Source organism: Salvelinus fontinalis, chromosome 2 (assembly GCF_029448725.1).
Source record: "Salvelinus fontinalis isolate EN_2023a chromosome 2, ASM2944872v1, whole genome shotgun sequence".
Classification (NCBI taxonomy): domain Eukaryota; kingdom Metazoa; phylum Chordata; class Actinopteri; order Salmoniformes; family Salmonidae; genus Salvelinus; species Salvelinus fontinalis.
Genome location: NC_074666.1, coordinates 38,052,119 through 38,075,131, shown reverse-complemented (window position 1 = coordinate 38,075,131; position 23,013 = coordinate 38,052,119). Strand labels below are relative to the sequence as shown.

Sequence of the window (23,013 nt, the reverse complement as noted above, 5' to 3'; positions counted from 1 at the left end):
CAGAAGTCATTGTTTGAACTGTGACTGTGTGGTGGTGGAAAAAGTACTCATGTTTTCATACTTGAGTAAATGTAAAGTGACTCGAGTGAAAGTCACCCAGTAAAATACTACTTGAGTAAATATACTTCAGTATCAAAAGTACATGTAATTGCTAAAATATACTTAAGTATCAAAAGTGAACATATAAATAATTTCAAATTCCTTATATAAAGCAAATGTCATAATTTACTTTATTTTTATTTTTATGTATGGTTAGCCAGGGGCATGCTGCAACACTGACATAATTTACAAACTAAGCATGCGTTTAGTGAGTCCCCCAGATCAGAGGCAGTAGGGATGACCAGGGATGTTTTCTTGATAAGTGTGTGAATTAGACAATTTTCCTGTCCTGCTAAACATTCAACATGTCATGAGTACTTTTGGGTGTCAAGGAAAATGTATGGAGTAAAAAGTACATAATTTTCTTTAGGAATGTAGTTTAGTAAAAGTTGTCATATACATATTAAAGTACAGATACCCCAAAAAACTACTTAAGTAAAAATACTTCTAAGTACTTTACATTTACATTACATTTAAGTCATTTAGCAGACGCTCTTATCCAGAGCGACTTACAAATTGGTGCATTCACCTTATGACACCTTATGACATTTACACCACTGTGACCGTGTACAGTCTGGTATTGGGTTACTATGTGGTGGTGTGGAGTGTATATAGTCATCTCCATTGTGATACATAAAGAATGAATGTTTGAATTATTTAATTATTTTGCAACAGTTTGAGATCGACACAACACATTACAAATCAGAGCAGTGTCAGCGTCACACTAAGAAAAATTTGAATGTGAATATACAGTTGAAGTCGGAAGTTTACATACACTTAGGTTGGAGTCATTAAAACTCGTTTTTCAACCACTCCACAAATTTCTTGTTAATAAAATATAGTTTTGGCAAGTCAGTTAGCACATCTACTTTGTGCATGACACAAGTAATTTTTCCAACAATTGCTTACAGACGGATTATTTCTGGAAAATCAGCCAAGCACTCAGGGGGAAAAAATCTGGTTCATCCTTGGGAGCAATTTCCAAATGCCTGAAAGTACCACGTTCATCTGTACAAACAATAGTACGCAAGTATAAACACCATGGGACCACACAGCCGCCATACCGCTCAGGAAGGAGACACGTTCTGTCTTCTAGAGATGAACTTACTTTGGTGCAAAGTGCAAATCAATCCCAGAACAGCAGCAAAGGACCTTGTGGAGATGCTGGAGGAAACAGGTACAAAAGTATCTATATCCACAGTAAAACTAGTCCTATATCGACGTAACCTTAATGGCTGCTACGCAAGGAGAAGCCACTGCTCCAAAGCCGCCATAAAAAAAGCCAGACTACGGTTTGCAACTGCACATGGGGATAAAGATCGTACTTTTTGGAGAAATGTCCTCTGGTCTGATGAAACAAAAATAGAACTGTTTGGCCATAATGACCATTGTTATGTTTGGAGGAAAAAGGGGGAGGCTTGCAAGCCGAAGAACACCATCCCAACCGTGAAGCACCGGGGTGGCAGCATCATGTTGTGGGGGTGCTTTGCTGCAGGAGGGATTGGTGCACTTCACAAAATGGATGGCATCATGAGGCTCGAAAATGATGTGGATATATTGAAGCAACATCTCAAGGCATCAGTCAGGAAGTTAAAGCTTGGTCGCAAATGGGTCTTCCAAATTGACAATGACCCCAAGCATACTTCCAAAGTTGTGGCAAAATGGCTTAAGGACAACAAAGTCAAGGTATTGGAGTGGTCATCACAAAGCCCTGACCTCAATCCTATAGAAAAATTGTGGGCAGAACTGAAAAATGCATGAGCAAGCAAGGAGGCCTGCAAACCTGACTCCGTTACACCAGCTCTGTCAGGAGGAATGGGCCAAAATTCACCCAACTTATTGTGGGTAGCTTGTGGAAGGCTACCCAAAACGTTTGACCCAAGTTAAACAATTTAAAGGCAATGCTACCAAATACTAATTGAGTCTTTGTAAACTTTTGACCCACTGGGAATGTGATGAAAGAAATAAAGCTGAAATAAATCGTTCTCTCTACTTTTATTCTGGCATTTTACATTCTTGAAATAAAGTGATCCTACCTGACCTAAGACAGGGAATTTTAAATGTCAGGAATTGTGAAAACTGAGTTTAAATGTATTTGGCTAAGGTGTATGTAAACTTCTGACTTCAACTGTGTGCATGCATGCATGCATACATACATACATACATACATACATACATATGGGTGTTTTAGAGACAGGGCTGTATCAATATACACACTGGTGATGTAACATTCAACACACTCTAACTGTATTGAACTGGATGGTCCGGCTTCCTCCACTGCAGTAGGGGTGTGAGGGCATGCACCTCATAATGAATTCAAGATTGCACCTGAAACCTGATTGCCAATGGGGGCACTACAGGGGGAGAAGTGAGAGACTGGGGGTTGAGTTATGGCCCACTGTTACCTGTGCTGGTGTTGTAAAGTGAACCTACTCCAGCTATGCAACTCAACACCGGTTTCCATGGCTGCAAGGGGGAAAGGTTGTGACTGTTGTCTTTCTCTACACTCCTCTTTTCCTCCCTTCTCTTTTATTCTCCTCCTCTTCCCAACCCCTCCCTATCCTCTTCCCAACCCCCTTTTCACATAGATGCCGTAGCGCAGGTCCGAGGGACGGTGGGTGCTGGGTCGAAGAAGATGGGTGTGACGTCAGCAGTGTCTGATGAGTCGATGGCGGGTGACAGCGGGGTGTATGAGCCCTCTGACAGGTGGGTACTGTAGTAGCTACTGGGTCACCTGGAGGACAAGTGTCTCTAATTTCTTTACACTGGAGCCTGACCCGTCACGGATAGTAAGAAAGGATTGGTGCTTCATTAACACCCCTATCTAACTATATGAAAGTGAACATCGTTGTCTCACGCATTGACTGTATATATGAATGGACAAAGCTATCGATCACGTAAGGTCTCATGGAGACATAACGTGCACAGTTTGAGCTACTCCAGGAAGTGACATTGCAGGCTAGCTCAGTGCTGCCCCCTCATTGAGTAACTCAAGTTAAAGGCTGACCGGGGTACTGCAGACTGCCATTAGCAACTCAATTATCCTGTGCATTTTTATTTTTGTTGTTTCATGGACATACATTTGGTGTATTAGAAGCAATTATTGGTACAATGATCATGTAAAATTAATAGTATTTTAAGACAGATTGTCCACTAAGATTGCCCTTTTTCCATCCAATGAAAGATACTGTTTTCTGCAAACAATGCCTGCAGTACCACGGTTGGCCATAAACTTCCGTGAGAGGGGACAGTCATTCTCCCCTGGTCTCACGTCAGATGGCGTCACTCTTACGAGATGCTCGTCCCTCAACCGATCTGTCTTGTAGGACTTGGAACTCATCTCTAAAAATCGCGGTTTTGCTCATCCACCTAATGCCACGTACATATTGTAACATATTTCATTACGCCGTTCGTCATCTTCATGCAATCTCGTACCGCTACTGGACGGAGAGCATAGGGTTTCACAATGCATGACAAGATTGTGAGCTTAGTCTCTCGTCAAAGATCACATTTATTTTGGGAGATTGCAAAATATGACCTTTTCATTCACAACAGGAGAAACCTATTGTTTCAGGTGATAATATACCTGTTTAGTTACTTTTTCCTTAACTTGTTTCTCTAACTTTATAGCAAGTCAAGCTGGCTTACAGAACAGCTAGCTAAACGCTTGGCTTGGTTGATAATGTAGCTAGCGACCTCCACCTAATAATTATCATAAAAAACAAACGCCATTACCATCACAATAAACTAAAACGGATTTATAACATAATTGGCTTAACAGCCAATGTGTATTATTTAACATTACTATTAAAGTGGGACTCACTTATAGGAATGGGTAATTGTTTACAAGTTGCTAGATATCCCATAAAGCCATCGCTGAAAACCACATTTTCATCTTGTTCTGTGGTTTTGTAAATTCCTTTCTTTTTTTACTTGTAAAAAATCTCCAAACAATACAAAAGACAACATACAGACGCACACAAACATCAACATCACTCCTGCCCAGCCCTATCTGTTCTCACCCCTATCTCCACTGCCTGCACTATTCATTTCCATTTCCATTCATTTCCAGTCCTCAAATTGCGCCATTTTGTTCCTCTCTGTCGCCCACGCTCTTTCAATATTCAGATAATGACGCATTTTGATTTTTCCATTGTCTTAAAGATGGGGGATTGGTTGATTTCCAGTTTTTAAGTGTACGTTTTTTCAAGAAGAGAATTGTCCAACCCATCGGGTATCTCACTGCTCCCTCATGTTGTGACATGTCTTAAAATATGCAGACAGACGGATTAAAAGTACATTTACATTGGAATACTTCTGACAGCCAACTTTCTAACTCCACCCATAACTTTTGGACTTTATAGCATTCTCAGAAGGCATGAATTATTGAGTCGTTAGTTTTACACTTAAGACATGACTCTGTTGTTATGCTGCAGAATTTGTGAATTTTGGTCTCAATAGTTGAGTTTATACTGGATTAAGCGTACATTTTCGTTACCTGTAATTTCGTTCGTTAGGTTCAAATATTCCCTCCAACTTGTTCCAATAGTTTATTTTTTTCCAAGAGGTAGTCAGTTGGATAGGTTCTCTGCAAGGTTTTATAAAACTTACCCATCATAGGAATATCCTTTTCTGACTCAAATAGGATTCCTTCAAGATTGGAAATATTTTGGATATCAGAGCAATCTAAATTTTGTAACATTGACCTTTTTAAGTTGCATGTATTTGAAAATATCTGCGTTGGTTAGTCCAAATTTTTTAATTCTGTCATGGAAATAAATGTATTAGCTATTACCAAGTCATTGACGGTTTCTATGCCTTTACATTTCCATGTGGACCAATTTATTGGTGTATTCTGAAGGATTGTTCCATAGGGTTGTGTTTGTGGGAGTGATATTGGTTCTTGTAGAATCCAATTCATTTTCTACCATATTGTTCTTAACTATGAAGTTGTTAATGCTCTTAGCTTCATCCTTTTGAAAATAGACATGTGAAAAGTTTCTGGGGGTGAGCATGCTCATCTTCATATGTACCCATTGTTTGTCTTTAATGCATTTAACAATATGTCTCTAGTGAAAGCCTTGGATGTCAAGTTGATACAATTCCTAGTCTGGGAGGTTAAAACCACCCTCAGTTAGGGTCATGTAAAACTTTCCTATTTATTCTATTAGTTTTATTTGCCCAAATGAAGTCTGTTAAGACAGAGTATGTATTTTTTATAAAGTATGTCTTCGGTGGGGTAATTGGTATTACTTAGAATAAATATAAAAACTTTCGGAGCCATGCCATTCTGAAGAGGTTTATTCTACCTGTAAGATTTATGGGAAGATTGTTCCATGTTAAATAGATCTGCTTTCATATTGTTGAGTAATGGGATAAAGTTTATCTTTATATATTTATCATGTATTAAACATCGTAAGTATTTTTTGTGGTCCACTTAAAGGATGGCTGTAGATAATGAGTTATTTTTCCTATTACCATTATTTCGGTAGGTGGTTAGGTATATCAGCAGATCATCGGCAAATAAGTTAATTTTATATTCATGTTTACAGATACCTGTTACGTTTAGGTAACTTCCTGTTTTATTGACTGACTCTGCCTGCAATGAAGGCGACACAAAGTTTGGAAAAGTTCCAAGTATGTGGCATCCGTTTCGCAACTGAGCCTTCAACTGCAAGGGGGCGCTGCGATACCACTCTGTTGTGAATGGTCCCCATTGAAATGAATGATATCTGGCGGAACGTAACAGACTGCTCAGTTGTAATGTGAATGAGACTTAACCTCCTTGTGCTTAACACTAGTTCCTAAATCTGAAAATCACTCTGTTCTCAGAAGCTAGGACGAGCGGGCTACTACTGCAAACCGTGCTTGATAAGCTGACCAAACAGTTAGCAGCCTAGTGCAAGCTTGTTTGAATGGCCATACGTTAGCTAGTTGGCCAGCTTGTTGAAGTTGTACGGCACCAAAGTTATGGGACTGTTACAGGAATCAGCTTATCTGACTTTGACAGCTGGCATTGTGCTTCACTACTTGAACATTTGGCCAACACAATAACGTCACAGAGAGCAGTCAGCTATGCTTTAGAACTCGGCGATCTGTTCACTGCAGAACATATATCATGAAAAGTAATTTGTGTATTAGCTAGAACTTCACTACACTAACTAGCTATCTAGAGGGAGTATTCGGCACTGTGTGAACTGCCATTGTTAGTATCCCTTTCATTTCCTATGGATTGATTTTAGACTAGTTCAGCCAGTCAGTAGACACTATGCGTCAGCTAGCAAATTTTTGTGCACACAACACCTTAGCGAGATGTAGAATTAGGTAGACTTGCTCATGACAAAAAAGTGTACATTTTAGCTACAGGGATATAGTTTTTGGTAAGACTGCAAATATGAGTGGCAATATAGTCCCCTACCGTCCTCAGTCATTTTCCATCCAAGTTGTCAATACCAGGAGATTTGTCAAAGTTAGTCAACTTTAGAATAAAATGGTGTTTGACCAGATACAATGCTATTTCACAGTAAACACATTTTCTGACTCAGGATGCTTATAGGGAAGGTCCCTCAACATTTACATTTACATTTTAGTCATTTAACAGACGCTCTTATCCAGAGCGACTTACAGTAGAGTGCATACATTTTATTACATTTTACATACTGAGACAAGGATATCCCTACCGGCCAAACCCTCCCTAACCCGGACGACGCTATGCCAATTGTGCGTCGCCCCACGGACCTCCCGGTTGCGGCCGGCTGCGACAGAGCCTGGGCGCAAACCCAGCCCGGCCTGGGCGCGAACCCAGAGACTCTGGTGGCGCAGCTAGCACTGCGATGCAGTGCCCTAGGCCACTGCGCCACCCGGGAGGTCAACATGCAACATGTATAGCACTAACACAAATGACTGATGATAGACTGAAAGGAATTGGTAATAATACGATTGTGGGAGCTGTTAGGCTGCATTGCAGCTTTTGACATTATTGATCAAAGCCTGCTGCTGAAAAAAATCGGTGTTATGGCAGTGGATGTAAAGCCTTATCGTGGATCGAGAGTTGTCTATCTAACAGAACACAGGGTGTTCTTTATTATACAACGGGTGCGTCTAATGCTGATTGGTTCAAACCGCATTCCAGACAGAGTCTATTCCACAAGTTACCACCAGCTAAATCTGACATTATAATAGCTATTTATTCTGTTCCATCTGACTGTGCAATCCACTGTCTCATCAGCCCGGCAAGTTATAAACTTAATGTCTAGATGCTTTTTATAGTGGAGATTATCTCACATTTCTTTTAGACTAACATTTCGTTTTCAACAGCGGAGATTTGTATAAACCTTGCTGTCTGTCTCTCCGACATTTGCAACATTGTTTAAATATTCAAATTTCATCTCCAGCTGTTCCATAGTAATTAATGAGTCGGGACAAGAGACAGGCAGGCAGCGTTTCTCAGCCAGTCTAACTCATGAATCAGCTTTCATTTTTATGGATATATACAAAAATGTCAATTGAAAAAATGTAAAACTAAACAAAGTGTAGCTACTGTAGTTTGCAGTCTTTCCAGCTTCAGTTTGAAGTGATTCTGTTAGCTGTGTTGTTGGCTAGCTCCTCTGAACAAGTGTCCTGACGAGTGAGCACATTTTCTATGTCAGGCCGAATCGCACCTCATTGTTATGGATGTCACAATAAATGTCACTTTGCATAAACAAATGCAAATACAACTACTGTTATTTTGGCTGCACTGTTTCAAGTGACCGCAAATTAGCCGTAGTTGGCTAGCTAGCAAGCAAGGGATAAGAAAGTTGCCAGCTAGAATGGCAATGCAACATTTAGAACGAATGACATAGATACAGAACAAAAAGACTGAATGACTGGGTCGAACCAACAGAACGAACGACCAGCCAGTTTGGGTAGCAACCCTAGATTTGTGTTGGGACTATATCTCGTGGAAGGATGAAATAGTATGAATAAATTAATCAAAATAAAGTTTTTAATGAAAATATGTCAATCATTATTTGAATATGTTGGTAACCCGTTGTATAAAAGTGATAATGCCCTCGAAGCCGGTGTTTGGAGGATATATTGGCACGGTTTGACGACCCTCAGCTTCGTCTCGGGACTAAGAACACCCGTGCCAATATATCCTCCAAAAGCCCTCGAAGCCGGTGTTATCACTTAAATGGAAGCCTCTAACATAAACCAGGTAGAGTCTGGCATACTTCAAGGCAGTGGTTTTGGCCCCTTTTTTCAATTTTTACTAATGACCTAGCACTGAGTAAAGCTTGGTTATGTACGCTGATGACTCAACGGTATACACGTCAGGTACCACAGCAAGTTAAAGAGCTGCAGTCAGTTTTAGAATGGGTGATAAGCTAGTCCTAAATATATATTTTTTAAACTAAAAGCTTTGCATTTGGAACAAATCATTCGCTGAAACATAAATCTCAACAAAATTATGTAATGCATGTGGCATTTGAGCAAGCTGAGACTAAACTGTTTGATGTAATCAAAACAACGGTAGCTAGGATGGGGAGAGGTCTGTCATTGAAAGACACTGCTCTGCTTTCTTGACATCATAATCAACAAAACAAGGCCTACAAGCCCTAGTTTTATCACACCTGGACTACTGCCCAGTAATATGGTCAAGTGTTAAAGAGGGGCATGGGCAAATTACATTTGGCCCAGAGCAGCATGGCTGGCCCGTAAATATACACAGAGGCCTAATATCAATAAGATGCATGTCAATCTCTCCTTGTCTTCTGTGAGAGGTATTGATGTGTCTGTTCAAACAGCTAATACACAACTCAGACACCCATACATACCCCACAAGACATGCTAACAGGGGTCTCTTCACAGTCCAGAACAGACTCTGGGGAATTTTTATTTATTTATTTATTTTACCAGGTAAGTTGACTGAGAACACGTTCTCATTTGCAGCAACGACCTGGGGAATAGTTACAGGGGAGAGGAGGGGGATGAATGAGCCAATTGTAAACTGGGGATTATTAGGTGACCATGATGGTTTGAGGGCCAGATTGGGAATTTAGCCAGGACACCGGGGTTAACACCCCTACTCTTACGATAAGTGCCATGGGATCTTTAATGACCTCAGAGAGTCAGGACACCCGTTTAACGTCCCATCCGAATAACGGCACCCTCCACAGGGCAGTGTCCCCAATCACTGCCCTGGGGCATTGGGATATTTTTTTTAGACCAGAGGAAAGTGTGCCTCCTACTGGCCCTCCAACACCACTTCCAGCAGCACCTGGTCTCCCATCCAGGGACTGACCAGGACCAACCCTGCTTAGCTTCAGAAGCAAGCCAGCAGTGGTATGCAGGGTGGTATGCTGCTGGCAATCACACAGTACCACATACTGTAGAGCCATGAATACATGGACCTCTCTTCCACATCAAGTAACTCAAGTGAGCAGTAAAATCTGATTTAAAAAAACAACAACATATAAAACACCCCACGGTGGCACAACGCGGCCTGTGAAGAGACACACATAAACACGCAAACACATTTGTAGGTTTGTAAATGTAATGTTGTGAATTTGTGGTTGTAGAGTAGTAATGTGGGGATGCCTTGCATGATGTATTGTTTGTTTGTGATGTAGGCTGTTGCGTTATGTTATATCATTGTTTTAATCCTGTTTGGACCCCAGGAAGAGTATCTGCTGCCTTGGCAGTAGCTAATGGGGATCCTAATAAAAATGTTTATAATTAAATTTATTTTTAGGATGATATCAGGACGATGTGAGCTTAGTAACATTTTTTTAAATGTTTGGAATGTATATTGTAGCCAAACAAATTTTTTGGTATGAGTGTTTGCGAGTTATGAGTGCAAGACGTCCGTCACGCTATCTGACGTGAGACAATGAGTGAACATATGTGTTTACACAGAGAGGAAGAGGCAACGCGAGAGGGTTTACTCCCATCAAAATCTGTCCACGATAAGCAGACCAATAAGCAGATCGCCTGCCTGGGACAATGACCCCGATTTGTTAGGGCGGCTCGAGACAAGACGATCTCGTCATGATATACAGTATCTTTGGTTTACATCAAGTGATCGCTGGAGACAAGCTGTCTGCAGTACTATTTGTCAAACAAACATCCAGCATATTTGCATTGTGTTTTGTTTGCACTGTTTGGCCCCGGAGCGTGAGGGGCTTTTTGCCATATACTGTATGTTGCCAGTCCCTCTCACAACTTACTCTGCTATTTTGAAGTCTGGTTGCCATATGTTTGGGCTGATATCACCTCCTATATTTTTAGTGACATGACTTCAATGTAAGGTTAATAGCTAAAGCACAAACCAGGACTGGCTTCCAGGTACTGTATTTGATAGCCACTTTGTGGATCTAACCCTAAACCTGTTGTATGTGTCACTGTTCCCAGGCCTGTCCCCCCAGCAGAGCTGCTGCTGGGCTATGAGGAGAGGGGAGGTCCTCTAGGCTGTGCCCAGGTCAGACTGGGCCTGAAGTACGAGGTGAAAGACAAGCGTTTCACCGTGTTAGTCATGCAGCTCTCCAACTGCAGTGCCCTCACCCTGCTGCCCAACCACAAAATGTATGTAGCTAAGTTAACTTTTCTCTTTGCTTTAGGAGTGAATGCCTGTCATTACTTGTTAGGTTATGTCACAAACACCTCTCAGATGACTGTCTGAGCATACAGTGCATTCAAAGTATTCAGACCCTTGAATTTTCCACATTTTATTATGTTACTGCCTTATTCTCATCAATCTACACACAAAACCCCAAAATGACAAAGCAAAAACATGTTTTTAGAAATTAACAAAAAAAAAAGATCACATTTACGTAAGTATTCAGACCCTTTACTCAGTAATTTGAAGCACCTTTAACTGTGATTTACAGCCTCGAGTCTTCTTGGGTATGACGCTATAAGCTTGGCATGCCTGTATATGGGGAGTTTCTCCCATTCTTCTCTGCAGATCCTCTCAAGCGCTGTCAGGTTGGATGTGGAGCGTCGCTCACAGCTATTTTCAGGTTTCTCCAGGAGAGCTGTTCGACCGGGTTCAAGTCCAGGCTCTGGCTGGGCCACTCAAGGACATTCAGAAACTTATCCCGAAGCCACATTGTCTTGACTGTTGGTAGGTGAACCTTTGCCCCAGTCTGAGGTCCTGAGCACTCTGGAGCAGGTTTCCATCAAGGATCTCCCTGTAATTTGCTCTGTTCATCTTTGCCTTGATCCTGACTAGTTTCCCAGTCCCTGCTGCTGAAAAACATCCCCACAGCATGATGCTTGCACCACCATGCTTCACCATAGGGATGGTGACCGGTTTCCTCCAGATGTGACGCTTGGCATTCAGGCTAAAGAGTTCAATCTTGGTTTCATCAGACCAGAGAATCTTGTTTCTCATGGTCTGCCAAAAGGCACCTAAAGGACTCTCAAACTCCAAGCGGGCTGTTATGGGCTTTTTTATTGAGGAGTGGTTCCGTCTGTCCACTCTACCATAAATGCCTGATTTGGTGGAGTGCCGCAGAGGTGGTTGTCCTTTTGGAAGGTTCTACCATCTCCACAGAGTAACTCTGGAGTTCTGTCAGTGTGACAGAATCAGGTTCTTGGTCACCTCCCTGACCAAGGCCCTTCTCCCCCGATTGCTCAGTTTGGCCAGGCGGCCATCTCTAGGAAGAGTCTTGGTGGTTCCAAACTTATTCCATTTAAGAATGAAGGAGGCCAGTGTGTTCTTGGGGACCTTCAATGCTGATGAAATGCTTTGGTACCCTTCCCCAGATCTGTGCCACGAACACAATCCTGTCTCGGAGCTCTACGGACAATTTGTTTGAACTCATGGCTTGGTTTTCGCTCTGACATGCACTGTCTACTGAGACCTTTTATACACAGGTGTGTGCTTTTCCAAATCATGTCCAATCAATTGGATTTACCACAGGTGGACTCCAATCATGTTGTAGAAACATCAAGGATAATCAATGGAAACAGGATGAACCTGAGCTCAATTTCGATTCTCATAGCAAAGGGTCTGAATACTTATGTGAATAAGGTTTTGTTTTTATTTGCTAAAATTTCTTAATCTGTTTTCGCTTTGTCATTATAGGGTATTGTGTGAAGGTTGAGGAAAATGTTTTATTTAATCCATTTTAGAATAAGGCTGTAATGGAACAAAATGTGGAGAAAGTCTAGGAGGCTGAATACTTCCGAATGCACTGTATGCTGTCTGTGTACCCACTTTTCTCATTTAAGTTGGTGCGTTTGTATTGAAAGTACTGTGTCATTTGTTCTCAACGTTACACTCAACTGTGTGCACATTGTCTAGGTGTTTAACTGTGCTTCCCTTCCGTAGGTACATCCGTGTCGCTGTCCTCCCCTGCTCTGAGACCACCCGCTGCCTTTTCCGGACGCGTGGCTCTCTCCCCCAGGACGCCGTGGAGGTCAACGAAGTCTTCGGCATCCAGATGGCCCACAATGTTCTGCGGCAGAAGACCCTGAGGGTGGACGTGTGCCACACAAGCCTATCTGGCCGCGAGGAGTGTCTGGTGAGTTTAACGACACACATTTGTAAGTTAGCGTCAACAAAACAAATAGTCCTTACCACCAGCACACCCATATACAGTAGAAACACTGCCACCCACAGTGGTGTATTTGCAATGTGTACATCGAAATCCCAATGTATACCTTTGAAGCTTCCACACCTGTTGTTATTGAATCATATGACAGTGGTTTATTGCCATAAGTGAGCATAAGTGGATTTTTGTCGCTCTGACACTCTGTATTGTGTCTCATGCATGAAGTCTGTTACATCAGTGTATAACATCCTTCAGTAAACCACCTTTTAACTCTTATAATGTCTTCTTCTGGGCAGGCTGGTGCTCAGATAAGCCTGGCTGATGTCAACACCTCTGGGGAGAGATGTGTCAAGTGCTACAACCTCCTGAGCTACTCCTTCATGCCCCAAATCAATAGCAAGGACAAAGAGACCGGGACGGCTACACAGTCTGAAAGGGTAACATAGACCTTCATTCGTCATGTATAACAATAGGCTGCATTTCAAAATGAACTGGCTCTGTTGTTTTAAATCTGTATGTAGACGTGATACATAAGTGATCTTTCATTTATAAAAAATACTGTATGTATCTCATGAATGCATGTAATAGATGAGTAACTGTGTTTGTGGTGTGTTCCAGAGCTCCGTCACCACCACAGAGAGAGTAGCAGGCAGTCTGGAGGGTGCACCAGAGGAGGATGAATGGTGAGCTCTCCCTACGTTAACAACAGCACCTTTATGCCTTTATTCTCCCGTCTTCTCATCTCTCCTCCTCCCCCTTTCAACCTCTATGGAGGACAGGCCATTCTTCCATTCTCGTCACACACACAAACACATCCGGAATCCCACCCTGCAGGTTCAAAAACACAATGACAGTGCTTGAATTTCTGATACACTCCCCCCTTTTATCCCTTTCCCATCTATCTCTCCCGTGGGAATAAGCTAAGACGTTAAGTGGCGATTTCGAAAGCCCAGTGGCATACTAACCACCTCTCCACTCCCACACCCCCTCACAGGTAGAATCCGATAGATGAATAACTCATAGGTTTCTCCCTCCTTCCCTCCCTCAGTCCATCTGATAGTGTTTCAACCCTCCACAGGCACAGTGAAGTGCTGGAAGGAGATGTATTTGAAGATGAGGGAGACAACCGTGTAGAGGGACCTGAAGAGGAGGAGTTGTATCCCGAGAGCAGTCAATGGGAGGGAGAGAAGGTGGCGGCCAAACCTACTCAAACAGGAACTATGACTGAGAGAGTAAGTGGGGACTCCAACTATACAATATGCATAAATGAATGCAATTCTATTTGACATTTTTTTATTTGTTTTTAATTACAGAGGATTTTAATGGGAAGTATTTGAGTAAAAACATGTTCATTTGGTTCAAACTCAACCGTTCGACAAACTCCTTAATATGCAGACTCAAAACGTGCTCAACAGTTCTAAGACATGACTGTGAATGGCATGATCACAGTTGTAAAAGTAACTGAACATAACAGTAAATCTGTAAGCCAAGCTTGACTGTGTGAAATGACTGATCTCGTGCTCGGTCCCCAGGTGAACAAGGAGACCAGTACCAGCCTTAACCACCACCATGCAGCCTCCTCGGTGGTCCGGCCCAAGGAGCATCGACTCCGCGATGTTCCCCAGCAGAACCCCTTTATCCGGGGAAACACCATAATCCGCTCCAAGACCTTCTCCCCTGGGCCCCAGAGCCAGTACATCTGCCGGGTGAGCAAACACACTCCTCATGGACATATTTAGTACTTATCTAGAATATACTAGTGCATATCTATACTAGATATAGATTTACATTAGTACATAATGTATCTACTCTCAAACTTAGTAAAATGCATAGCCTCATTTTTTAAATTGTACTTATTATACACTACATGACCAAAAGTATGTGGACACCTGCTCGTCAAACATCTCATTACAAAATCATGGGCACTAATATGAAGCTGGTCCTCACTGTGCTGCTATAACAGCCTCCACTCTTCTGGGGAGGCTTTCCACTAGATGTTGGAACATTGCTGTGGGGACTTGCTTCTATTCAGCCACGAGCATTAGTGAGGTTGGGCACTGATGTTGGGCGATTAGGCCTGGCTCGCAGTCATCCCAAGATGAGGTTGAGGTCAGGACTCTGTGCAGGCCAGTCAAGTTTTTCCACACCAATCTCGACAAATCATTTCAGTATGGACCTTGCTTTGCGCATGGGCGTATTGTCATGTTGAAACAGGAAAGGGCTTTCCCAATACTGTTGCCACAAAGATGGATGCACAGAATTGTCTAGAATGTCATTGTGTGCTGTAGCATTGAGATTTCCCTTCACTGGAACTAAGTGGCCTAGCCCGAACCATGAAAAACAGCCTCAGACCATTATTCCTCCTCCACCAAACTTTACAGTTGGCACTAGGCATTAGGGCAGGTAGCATTCGCTTGGCATCCACCAAAGCCAGATTAGTCCGTTGGACTTCCAAATGGTGAAGTGTGATTCATCACTCCAGAGATCACGTTTCCACTGCTCCAGAGTCCAATGGCAGCGAGCTTTACACCACTCCAGCCAACGCTTGGCATGGCGTATGATGATTTTAGGCTTGTGTGCGTGCGGCTGTTCAACCATAGAAATCCATTTCATGAAGCTCCCGATGAACAGTTCTTGTGCTGACTTTGCTTCCAGAGGCAGTTTGGAACTCGGTGGTGAATGTTGCAACCGAGGACAGGTGATTTTTACGTGCTTCAGCACTCAGCAGTCCAGTTCTGTGAGCTTGTGTGGCCTACCAGTTCGCGACTGAGCCGTTGTCGCTCTTAGATGTTTCCACTTCACAATAACAGCACTTACAATTGACCGGGGCAGCTTTAGAAGGGCAGACATTTGATGAACTGACTTGTTGGAAAGGTGACGGTGTCACGTTGCAAGTCACTGAGCTCTTCGGTAAGGCCATTCTACTGTCAATGTTTGTGTATGGAGATTGCATGGCTGTGTACTCGATTTTATACAACGGGTGTGGCTGAAATAGCCGGATCCACTAATTTGAAGGAGTGTCTACATACTTTTGTGTATATAGTGTAAGTTGATCTGGATAAGATTAAAAAATACACTTCACTTTGACTACTGTTTTCAGTTAAGCTTAGCAATGCATCCTTAACCCAACAAAAGCTGTTATTTTTGCTATTCTTGTTCTAACTTTCTTAATTTAGTTTGTTTTTGCCTTTCTAATACGTTATCATCAGATTAACCGCAGTGACAGCGACAGCTCCACTCTGTCTAAGAAGTCTCCATTCGTCAGGAACGCATCGGAGAGACGCAGCATGCGCATGAAAAAGGTAGAAACTACCCACTTAGATCGTATCCATCCGGCCATTGATCCTATCATTCTATATTTCTACGTCGTATAAATACCCACTTCATCCTATCGATCATTCTATATTACTATTATATAAACCACTCACTTTGTACCTATCCTACCATGGTGATTCTTCCTATCGTTCTATATTTCTATGCTATAAATACCCATTTAACTTTAATTTTCTGTCTGTTTGCCAAGGTTCTTAGTATAACAAGCACGTTTTCTTATTTTTCAGTCTATTTATGCAAGTGCTTTGCTCTGTTCTCACAGTTCTGGCTCCTGACAGTCTAATAGTGCAGTCAAGTCTCAAGCTATGGCCACATTATTAGATACACTCAGCCGTTCATTTACGTTTATGGTTCCATAAACCAGAGGCTCAGCCTTCAGTAAAAGTGAGTCTTAATATTTAATGGCTGGTTGAATTGTTAATGTGGCCTGACATTCTCTGGCCTCTATTAATGCTGGGACAAGGAGTGATCTATGTCCAGGACAGATCTGTGTGTCTGCTAGGAGAGGGAAGGGGAGGGGGCCACTGGGAAATTGCTGCTCTATCTCCTTGTACCTTCCTATGTGTGTTAGGAAGAGAAAGATGTGTGTGTGTTAATGTCTGAGAGTGTAATGTATCAATCATAAACTCACCGTTTCCATTTTCCTCCCCCCAGCCCCCGGTGCCGGTGCGGGGCCTGGACGGGCTGCTGCGGACCAGTCTGGACCTGGAGCTGGACCTGCAGGTTTCCAGGACTCGTCACACGCGGCTGTCCCAGGAGCTTCGAGTCCTCAGGGAGCTGAAGGAGCAGCTGGAGAGAGCCCGGCAGCAGGGCACCAGAGACCTCCCCACCTGGGTGCAGGACGACGAGCGCTTCCGTCTGCTGCTCAGACAGGCTGAGAAACAGGTGGGAGAGGGAGAGATACTGACCCCCGCAACAATCGGTCTGTCACCAATACGTTTTCGGGTGGTTCTAGAATTGCAACCTCTAGTGCAGTAGTGCACTATATAGGGAATAGGCTGCCATTTCAGACAAAGACTTTGAAACCAGTAGGAGACTCTCACCTAGTAGTTATATAAACTCAGCAAAAAAAGAAACGTCATCTCACTGTCAACTGCGTTTATTTTCAGCAAACTTAACATGTGTAAATATTTGTATGAACATAAGATTCAACAACTGAGACATAAACTGAAAAAGTTCCACAGACATGTGACCAACAGAAATGTAGTAATGTGTCCCTGAACAAAAGTGGGTGATCAACAAAAGTGGGTGATCAAAAGTAACAGTCAGTATCTGGTGTGGCCACTAGCCGCGTTAAGTACTATTACCTATTGCGGACAGTCTGAGCACTGATGGAGGGGGATTGTGTGTTCCTTGTGTAACTCGGGCAGTTGTTGTTGCCATCCTGTACCTGTCCCACAGGTGGGATGTTCCGATGTACTGATCCTGTGCAGGTGTTGTTACACGTGGTCTGTCACTGCGAGGACGATCAGCTGTCCGTCCTGTCTACCTGTAGCGCTGTCTTAGGCGTCTCACAGTACGGACATTGCATTTTATTGCCCTAGCCACATCTGCAGTCCTCATGCCTCCTTGCAGCATGCTTAAGGCACGTTCACGCAGATGAGCAGAGACCCTGGGCACCTTCTTTTGGTGTTTTTCAGAGTCTAGAAAGGCCTCTTTAGTGTCCTAAGTTTTCATAATTGTGACCTTAATTGCCTAAGCTGTTAGTTTCTTAATGACCGTTCCACAGGTGCATGTTCATTCATTGTTTATTGTTCATTGAACAAGCATGGAAAACAGTGTTTAAACCCTTTACAATGAAGATCTGTGAAGTTATTTGGATTTTTATGAATTATTTTTGAAAGACGGGGTCCTGAAAAGGGGATGTTTCTTTTTTTGCTGAGTTTATTAGATTTTATTATGCATTGTTGTTCCAATACACACCTGTGAAATATTAAGAGAGGGTTTAAATGCTGTTCTAGCTGTTGACTGGCCATGAGGAGTTGTTTAAGCCTTTTTTCCAGCTTCTCTCTAAGCATCTGTGTGGTGTTGTCTGCAGACCCGTGAGGAGCAGCTGCAGGAGCAGAGGGTGGAGAAGATGATGCGCGCTGCAGCCAAGGACGTCCACAAGATCCGAGGCCAGAGCAGGAAAGAGGTGCCAGAGGTCCAGTCCTTCAGGTCAGTACAGTAGAATACATTACAGAACAGCAACAGTGCAGTGTAACATACCTCCTGTAAGAGAAGTTGATCCATTAAGCCAATATCTCGTTCCCCATGTATTGGATGAATGTCAATGTGTACATTTGTTTTTAGCTTCTCTCACCAGGTCTCATTAGGTCCAGTTGAATGAAGTACAATTTGTGGTCCATTCCATTTGTATGCCAGTTAGTCTAGGAATGTAAGATGATAGGGAATTTTGAGTGGGGAAATGGCTATGATGTGGACTGGGATTGATTGACCCTGGCTCTGAAGTGACTGAAAGACGTTTGCCTCAGTGAACACGTAGTCAGTGCTTGACTTGGGCTGAAATAGGGCTGGTAATCATGTTGGGTGCCGGTAATACTTATGTTTAGGTGCAGGAGCTCAACAATACTTTTGAGCTGATATTCTATAAGGAAACTCAAGCAGTAGAACATTTGAGGTGCCGGTACTCAGCTCCGGTGAGCTCCTGCCTAAGTCAAGCACTGCACATAGCCCACCATTCAAAATAAAAATCTGTTCTGTTCACCGTATAGAAGGGGATGTTAGTTGTGTTTTTAGGCTCATGTGAAGATAGAAACTCTTCTGATTTCAGAGAGAAGATGGCCTTCTTCACTCGTGCAAAGATCAACATCCCCGATCTACCTGCCGACGACGTGTAGCGCATTTCAAGTATTCTACAGTCTTAACTGCTGTTTCCAAGGAGATGACTCTGACACAGACTTCTGGTGGTATAATGAAGAATGGAGAATAATAATGTATAGGAAAAACCGTCACATTTTTAGAACTTTATTTTTTATTTTTATCTCAGTTGCTCATCTGTATAATTTGTTATTAGCACCTAGCAACATGCATTTTTTTATTTTCTCCACTCTGTAGCATTATTTTACTGTTACTAATAAGTGGATGTTGGTAGCTACCTTTACATGTTTTACGGTAAAATCGTCATTCCAATACCACACCGGTGCTTTCTGTGTGAAATATGAAAACATAGAGACGACAAATGCTGTTATTTTCATTAGCCAGGAACATTTACTCGCTGTAATCTAAGATGTGAATATAGACCCCCAGAGGTACTTTACTTCAACATGATTTATAGCACAACACATCTACAAAATCAACATTCTGATTGAATGATGGTGTACTGTGACTGGATGAGTGGTTGGTTGTACAGTATACCGTAACCTGCTGTCTGTCCTTAGTGGCATTGTGTTCTCTTATTACTGCACACTGTCTACTGTGTATGTGTTACCAGTCAGGCCATCTATACTGTACATGGCTCTTGTAGTGACTCTCACTGGTGCACACACTATCTCTCAGCATTGTGTAAGAACTGCACTAACTCTCTCTAATACTCAGGTAGTTTATCGGATAGTTTGTGCACTTTTAAAATAGGAATCTAAAAAAGAGTGAAGGGGTTGAAGAAGTGGGAGGAGTGCTCTTCTCTGGGCAGGATTGATTGTTGAATCACCATTTAACGAAGCACATTATGATTGTGAAACAAAAGAAGTGCATTTTATGAAGGTCATTAATTTGCATTTGATGAAGATCATTGCTGACGATAAACTCCACATTTTATTGTATGAGTCAAAACCCAAGTGAAGTGATCCAAAAATCATGGAACAACTGACAACTCCCAAGTATACAAATGCAACAACAGGGCGCTGAGATGGGTGAGCCCTGGGAGGGCATAGGCCTACCCACTTGGGAGCCAGGCCCAGCCAATCAGAATGAGTTTTTTTCCCCCACAAAAGGGGTTTATTACAGACTGAAATACTCCTCAGTTTCATCAGCTGTCTGACTGGCTGGTCTCAGATGATCCCGCAGGTGAAGAAGCCGGATGTGGAGGTCCTGGGCTGACGTGGTTACATGTGGTCTGTGGTTGTGAGGCCGGTTGGAAATACTGCGAAATTCTCTAGAACAACGGAGGCGGGTTATGGTAGGAAATTCTGACAACAGCTCTGGTGGACATTCCTGCAGTCAGCATGCATATTGCATGCTCCCTCAACTTGAGACATATGTGGTATTGTGTTTTGTGTGACACAACTGCACATTTTAGTGGCCTTTTTATTGTCCCCAGCACAAGGAGCACCTTTGTAATGATCTGGCTGTTTAACCAGCTTCTTGATATGCTACACCTGTCAGGTGGATGGATTATCGTGGCAAAGGAGAGATACTGCATGGAGCATTGTCACATCAATGACCACAGGAGTTGGCGAGACAGCACTAACAGATCTGGAACCAGGCTCAAATACTAGTACCATATGGAGCTGCTTAAACCAGCCATGTCGCCCTCTCTCTCTGTCAGGAGACCTGACGAAGTCCTGCACGGTGCCTTGCAAAACTGGCTTTCAACACTGCTCTCGATGTGTCAGTGGTAGAGTCGGGAGCACATATATGGCTCTGTGTAGCGAATGATCACGTCTGTCATCTTCAGAGGCGACTTGTAGTGTCTGTGTTTAATGAAATGTGATGAAGTGAAACGTGTTAGTGGATCAACAGGCAGTACAGGGAGAAATGAGCTGTTTATAACTAGGCCACTGGAAACTGTACAGGGTGGGTGATCTAGATTAGATCAGAACAGTCAGCTTGCTACTCACATTCCCTGTAAACACTTGGATGGCATTTGAGATGATAGAGATGTGTTGGATGAGAGTTTGGAGGGGTGATCATAAGGGGATATATACACTGGCAAGGGCCCCTGTTCACATATTCAATGCAGATGCAAATGTCTGTGGAGTGTTTTGGATTTAGCTTTTAAACAAATCCTACTCACACAGGCCTTTTTTTGGTGTTGACCAAGCATGGTTGTGATACCAATTATAAAAGGACTGAATTACATTCTAGTCATATTGGAGAAGCCAGAACTAACCTTACTTTCTACAGAAACATAGCTAGCTTATTTCCCTCTCAATGGAAAACTGTTTAACACCATACATACGTAGCACCCAAAGACCTGATGTGGTCAGAGACGATATAAAGCTCAATTCAACTCTAGGCTAATACCACTGTGGTAATGTAGAGATTTGCCCAATCCACAACAGGCTGGATGACAATGAAACAAACAGGTTCATGCTATTTGAATTTGACCATAGAATGGGCGCAATGACTAAAGGTGGAGAGGAGTCAGTGGAATGAATCACATTCCCTTCCTCAGCTGAATGGTCGTCCAATGAAGTCACCTTCAGTGTTGATGACACGAGTGGCCCAGCAACTGAATTTATGTAATAGCACATGACCTTTGTTGGATTTGAATGGGCATTAATTGGCTCTAACGTTCTGCAAATGATGAGCAGAACTCACTGGTGTCCAGTGTCCCACCCCAGTTGACATTGCCTTGTAGTTTGATGAATACATTGCATGTTTCATACTCTGTGAATAAAATGATACCCTGATTTGAACATCAGAAAGGATTTTTCTACTCTACCCCATACTAATAATGTTAGATTAGATAGTGTTTCATTCCTACTCTACTTTTTTAATCTATCTTTTCCTTACTGGTTGTCTTTTGCCTTGATGTGCACTATTTTCATAAACTGGACCTGTGAGCTTTAGCTAGTGATAAAGAATGTTTCTTGGGTTATTGTGATACTCCACTGTCTTTTATCGCTAAGTTGTCATTTTGTTTTCTCAATTTCACTTTTCTGTTAAATGGTGTAGGCAGTCACACAGGCACGCACCGTCTTAGTCACCCAACTGGATATAATATGAGTTGCTTTCTTGCGTACTCTAGGTTAGTGTGATATCTTTATAGCCTCTTTGTCATACACAATTAGCTAGACACCCCTTGGAAATGGAATACAAACACACAGTTTAATTTAGTTAATTAAACTGTACAATGTTGCACTTCACTACTGTAAAGGAAAGCCACTGTTGACGGCACAACAATCTATTCTACTGGAATCGGACATGAACTCTATACTGTGAATGGATCCTTTGGAGAGAGTGCTGTTTTTAGATTAAATCTGATTTTAACTGGAGTTGAAAATGTGGTCACCATCCAAGAAGAGAACACTACTTTTTGTTGCCTAAAATAATGTGTACTGTTTGCAGTTGAATGTGAACTGTTTACTTAAAAATAAATCACGATTTACTCCAGTGTAGAGAGAGGGAACAGAAGTCTTACATTAGGACTTCTGATTGGAATACACTGTGTCTGGATGGAACAGTACTATGTGATTAACTGAAGCTAGTCACGATTGACTAAAGGCTCAAATGTACTTTTCTATAACACCACCCGGTATGTATATTGTAGAAAAGTCAATTTCATCAGAAACAAATTATGTAGTAGGTCTTGCTTCGAGTAATCAAAAAATCATGTCAGAAACTGATGCTGGTCATGAATGATTTGTTGTCTTGTAGGTTGTGATATAATTCTTGTTTTGAAGTTCAAGTGCATTTTTGTTTATTTGCTCTGTTGTATTAAGGATGGCAATGAGACTGGTATGTGTATAGAGATAGTTTGAGAAATGCAGCATGTATTTATTGCACTTTGTGATTTGGGTGTGCTGTTTGTTTCCTTTCTCGTAAGACTCCTGAAAGCTGTGAATTTTATTATGGACACTACTGTCAACCAGATTTGTAAATATTTCACCAGCACAAAAAAAAATGTTTTGTAGTTTCACAAATAAAAATAAGTTCTTTTGTTCTACTATTGCCTGCGCTTTCCCCTCTGTTTTGTGTGTCTGTGGTGTATTTAATGTAAAGAAACTCATTTGCAGAGCACTGAATTTTGACAAACACTTTGACAAAAAAAATAAACGGCAATAAGTAGCAATAAAATGTAACACTGTTGCTATGTTTTGAAAGTTCAAGCATAACGTTATAGCCTATGACTAGTACCTACCTATTCGTCTGTGGT

At 42.2% G+C, this 23,013-nt stretch overlaps 1 protein-coding gene across 1 annotated transcript in view; it reads left to right on the top strand.

Moving 5' to 3' along the window:
• Positions 1 to 22,803, top strand: part of wwc1 (WW and C2 domain containing 1) — a 50,100-nt gene extending 27,297 nt beyond the window's left edge. The window contains exons 12-22 of the mRNA XM_055873801.1: positions 2,688 to 2,805; positions 10,495 to 10,665; positions 12,419 to 12,611; positions 12,938 to 13,078; positions 13,260 to 13,324; positions 13,720 to 13,873; positions 14,174 to 14,347; positions 15,851 to 15,943; positions 16,629 to 16,859; positions 18,013 to 18,131; positions 18,748 to 22,803. Of these exons, the coding sequence (XP_055729776.1) occupies positions 2,688 to 2,805; positions 10,495 to 10,665; positions 12,419 to 12,611; positions 12,938 to 13,078; positions 13,260 to 13,324; positions 13,720 to 13,873; positions 14,174 to 14,347; positions 15,851 to 15,943; positions 16,629 to 16,859; positions 18,013 to 18,131; positions 18,748 to 18,814 (1,526 nt within the window). The 3' untranslated portion in view covers positions 18,815 to 22,803. The remainder of the gene's footprint in view (positions 1 to 2,687; positions 2,806 to 10,494; positions 10,666 to 12,418; positions 12,612 to 12,937; positions 13,079 to 13,259; positions 13,325 to 13,719; positions 13,874 to 14,173; positions 14,348 to 15,850; positions 15,944 to 16,628; positions 16,860 to 18,012; positions 18,132 to 18,747) is intronic.
• The last annotated feature ends 210 nt before the right edge of the window (positions 22,804 to 23,013 follow it).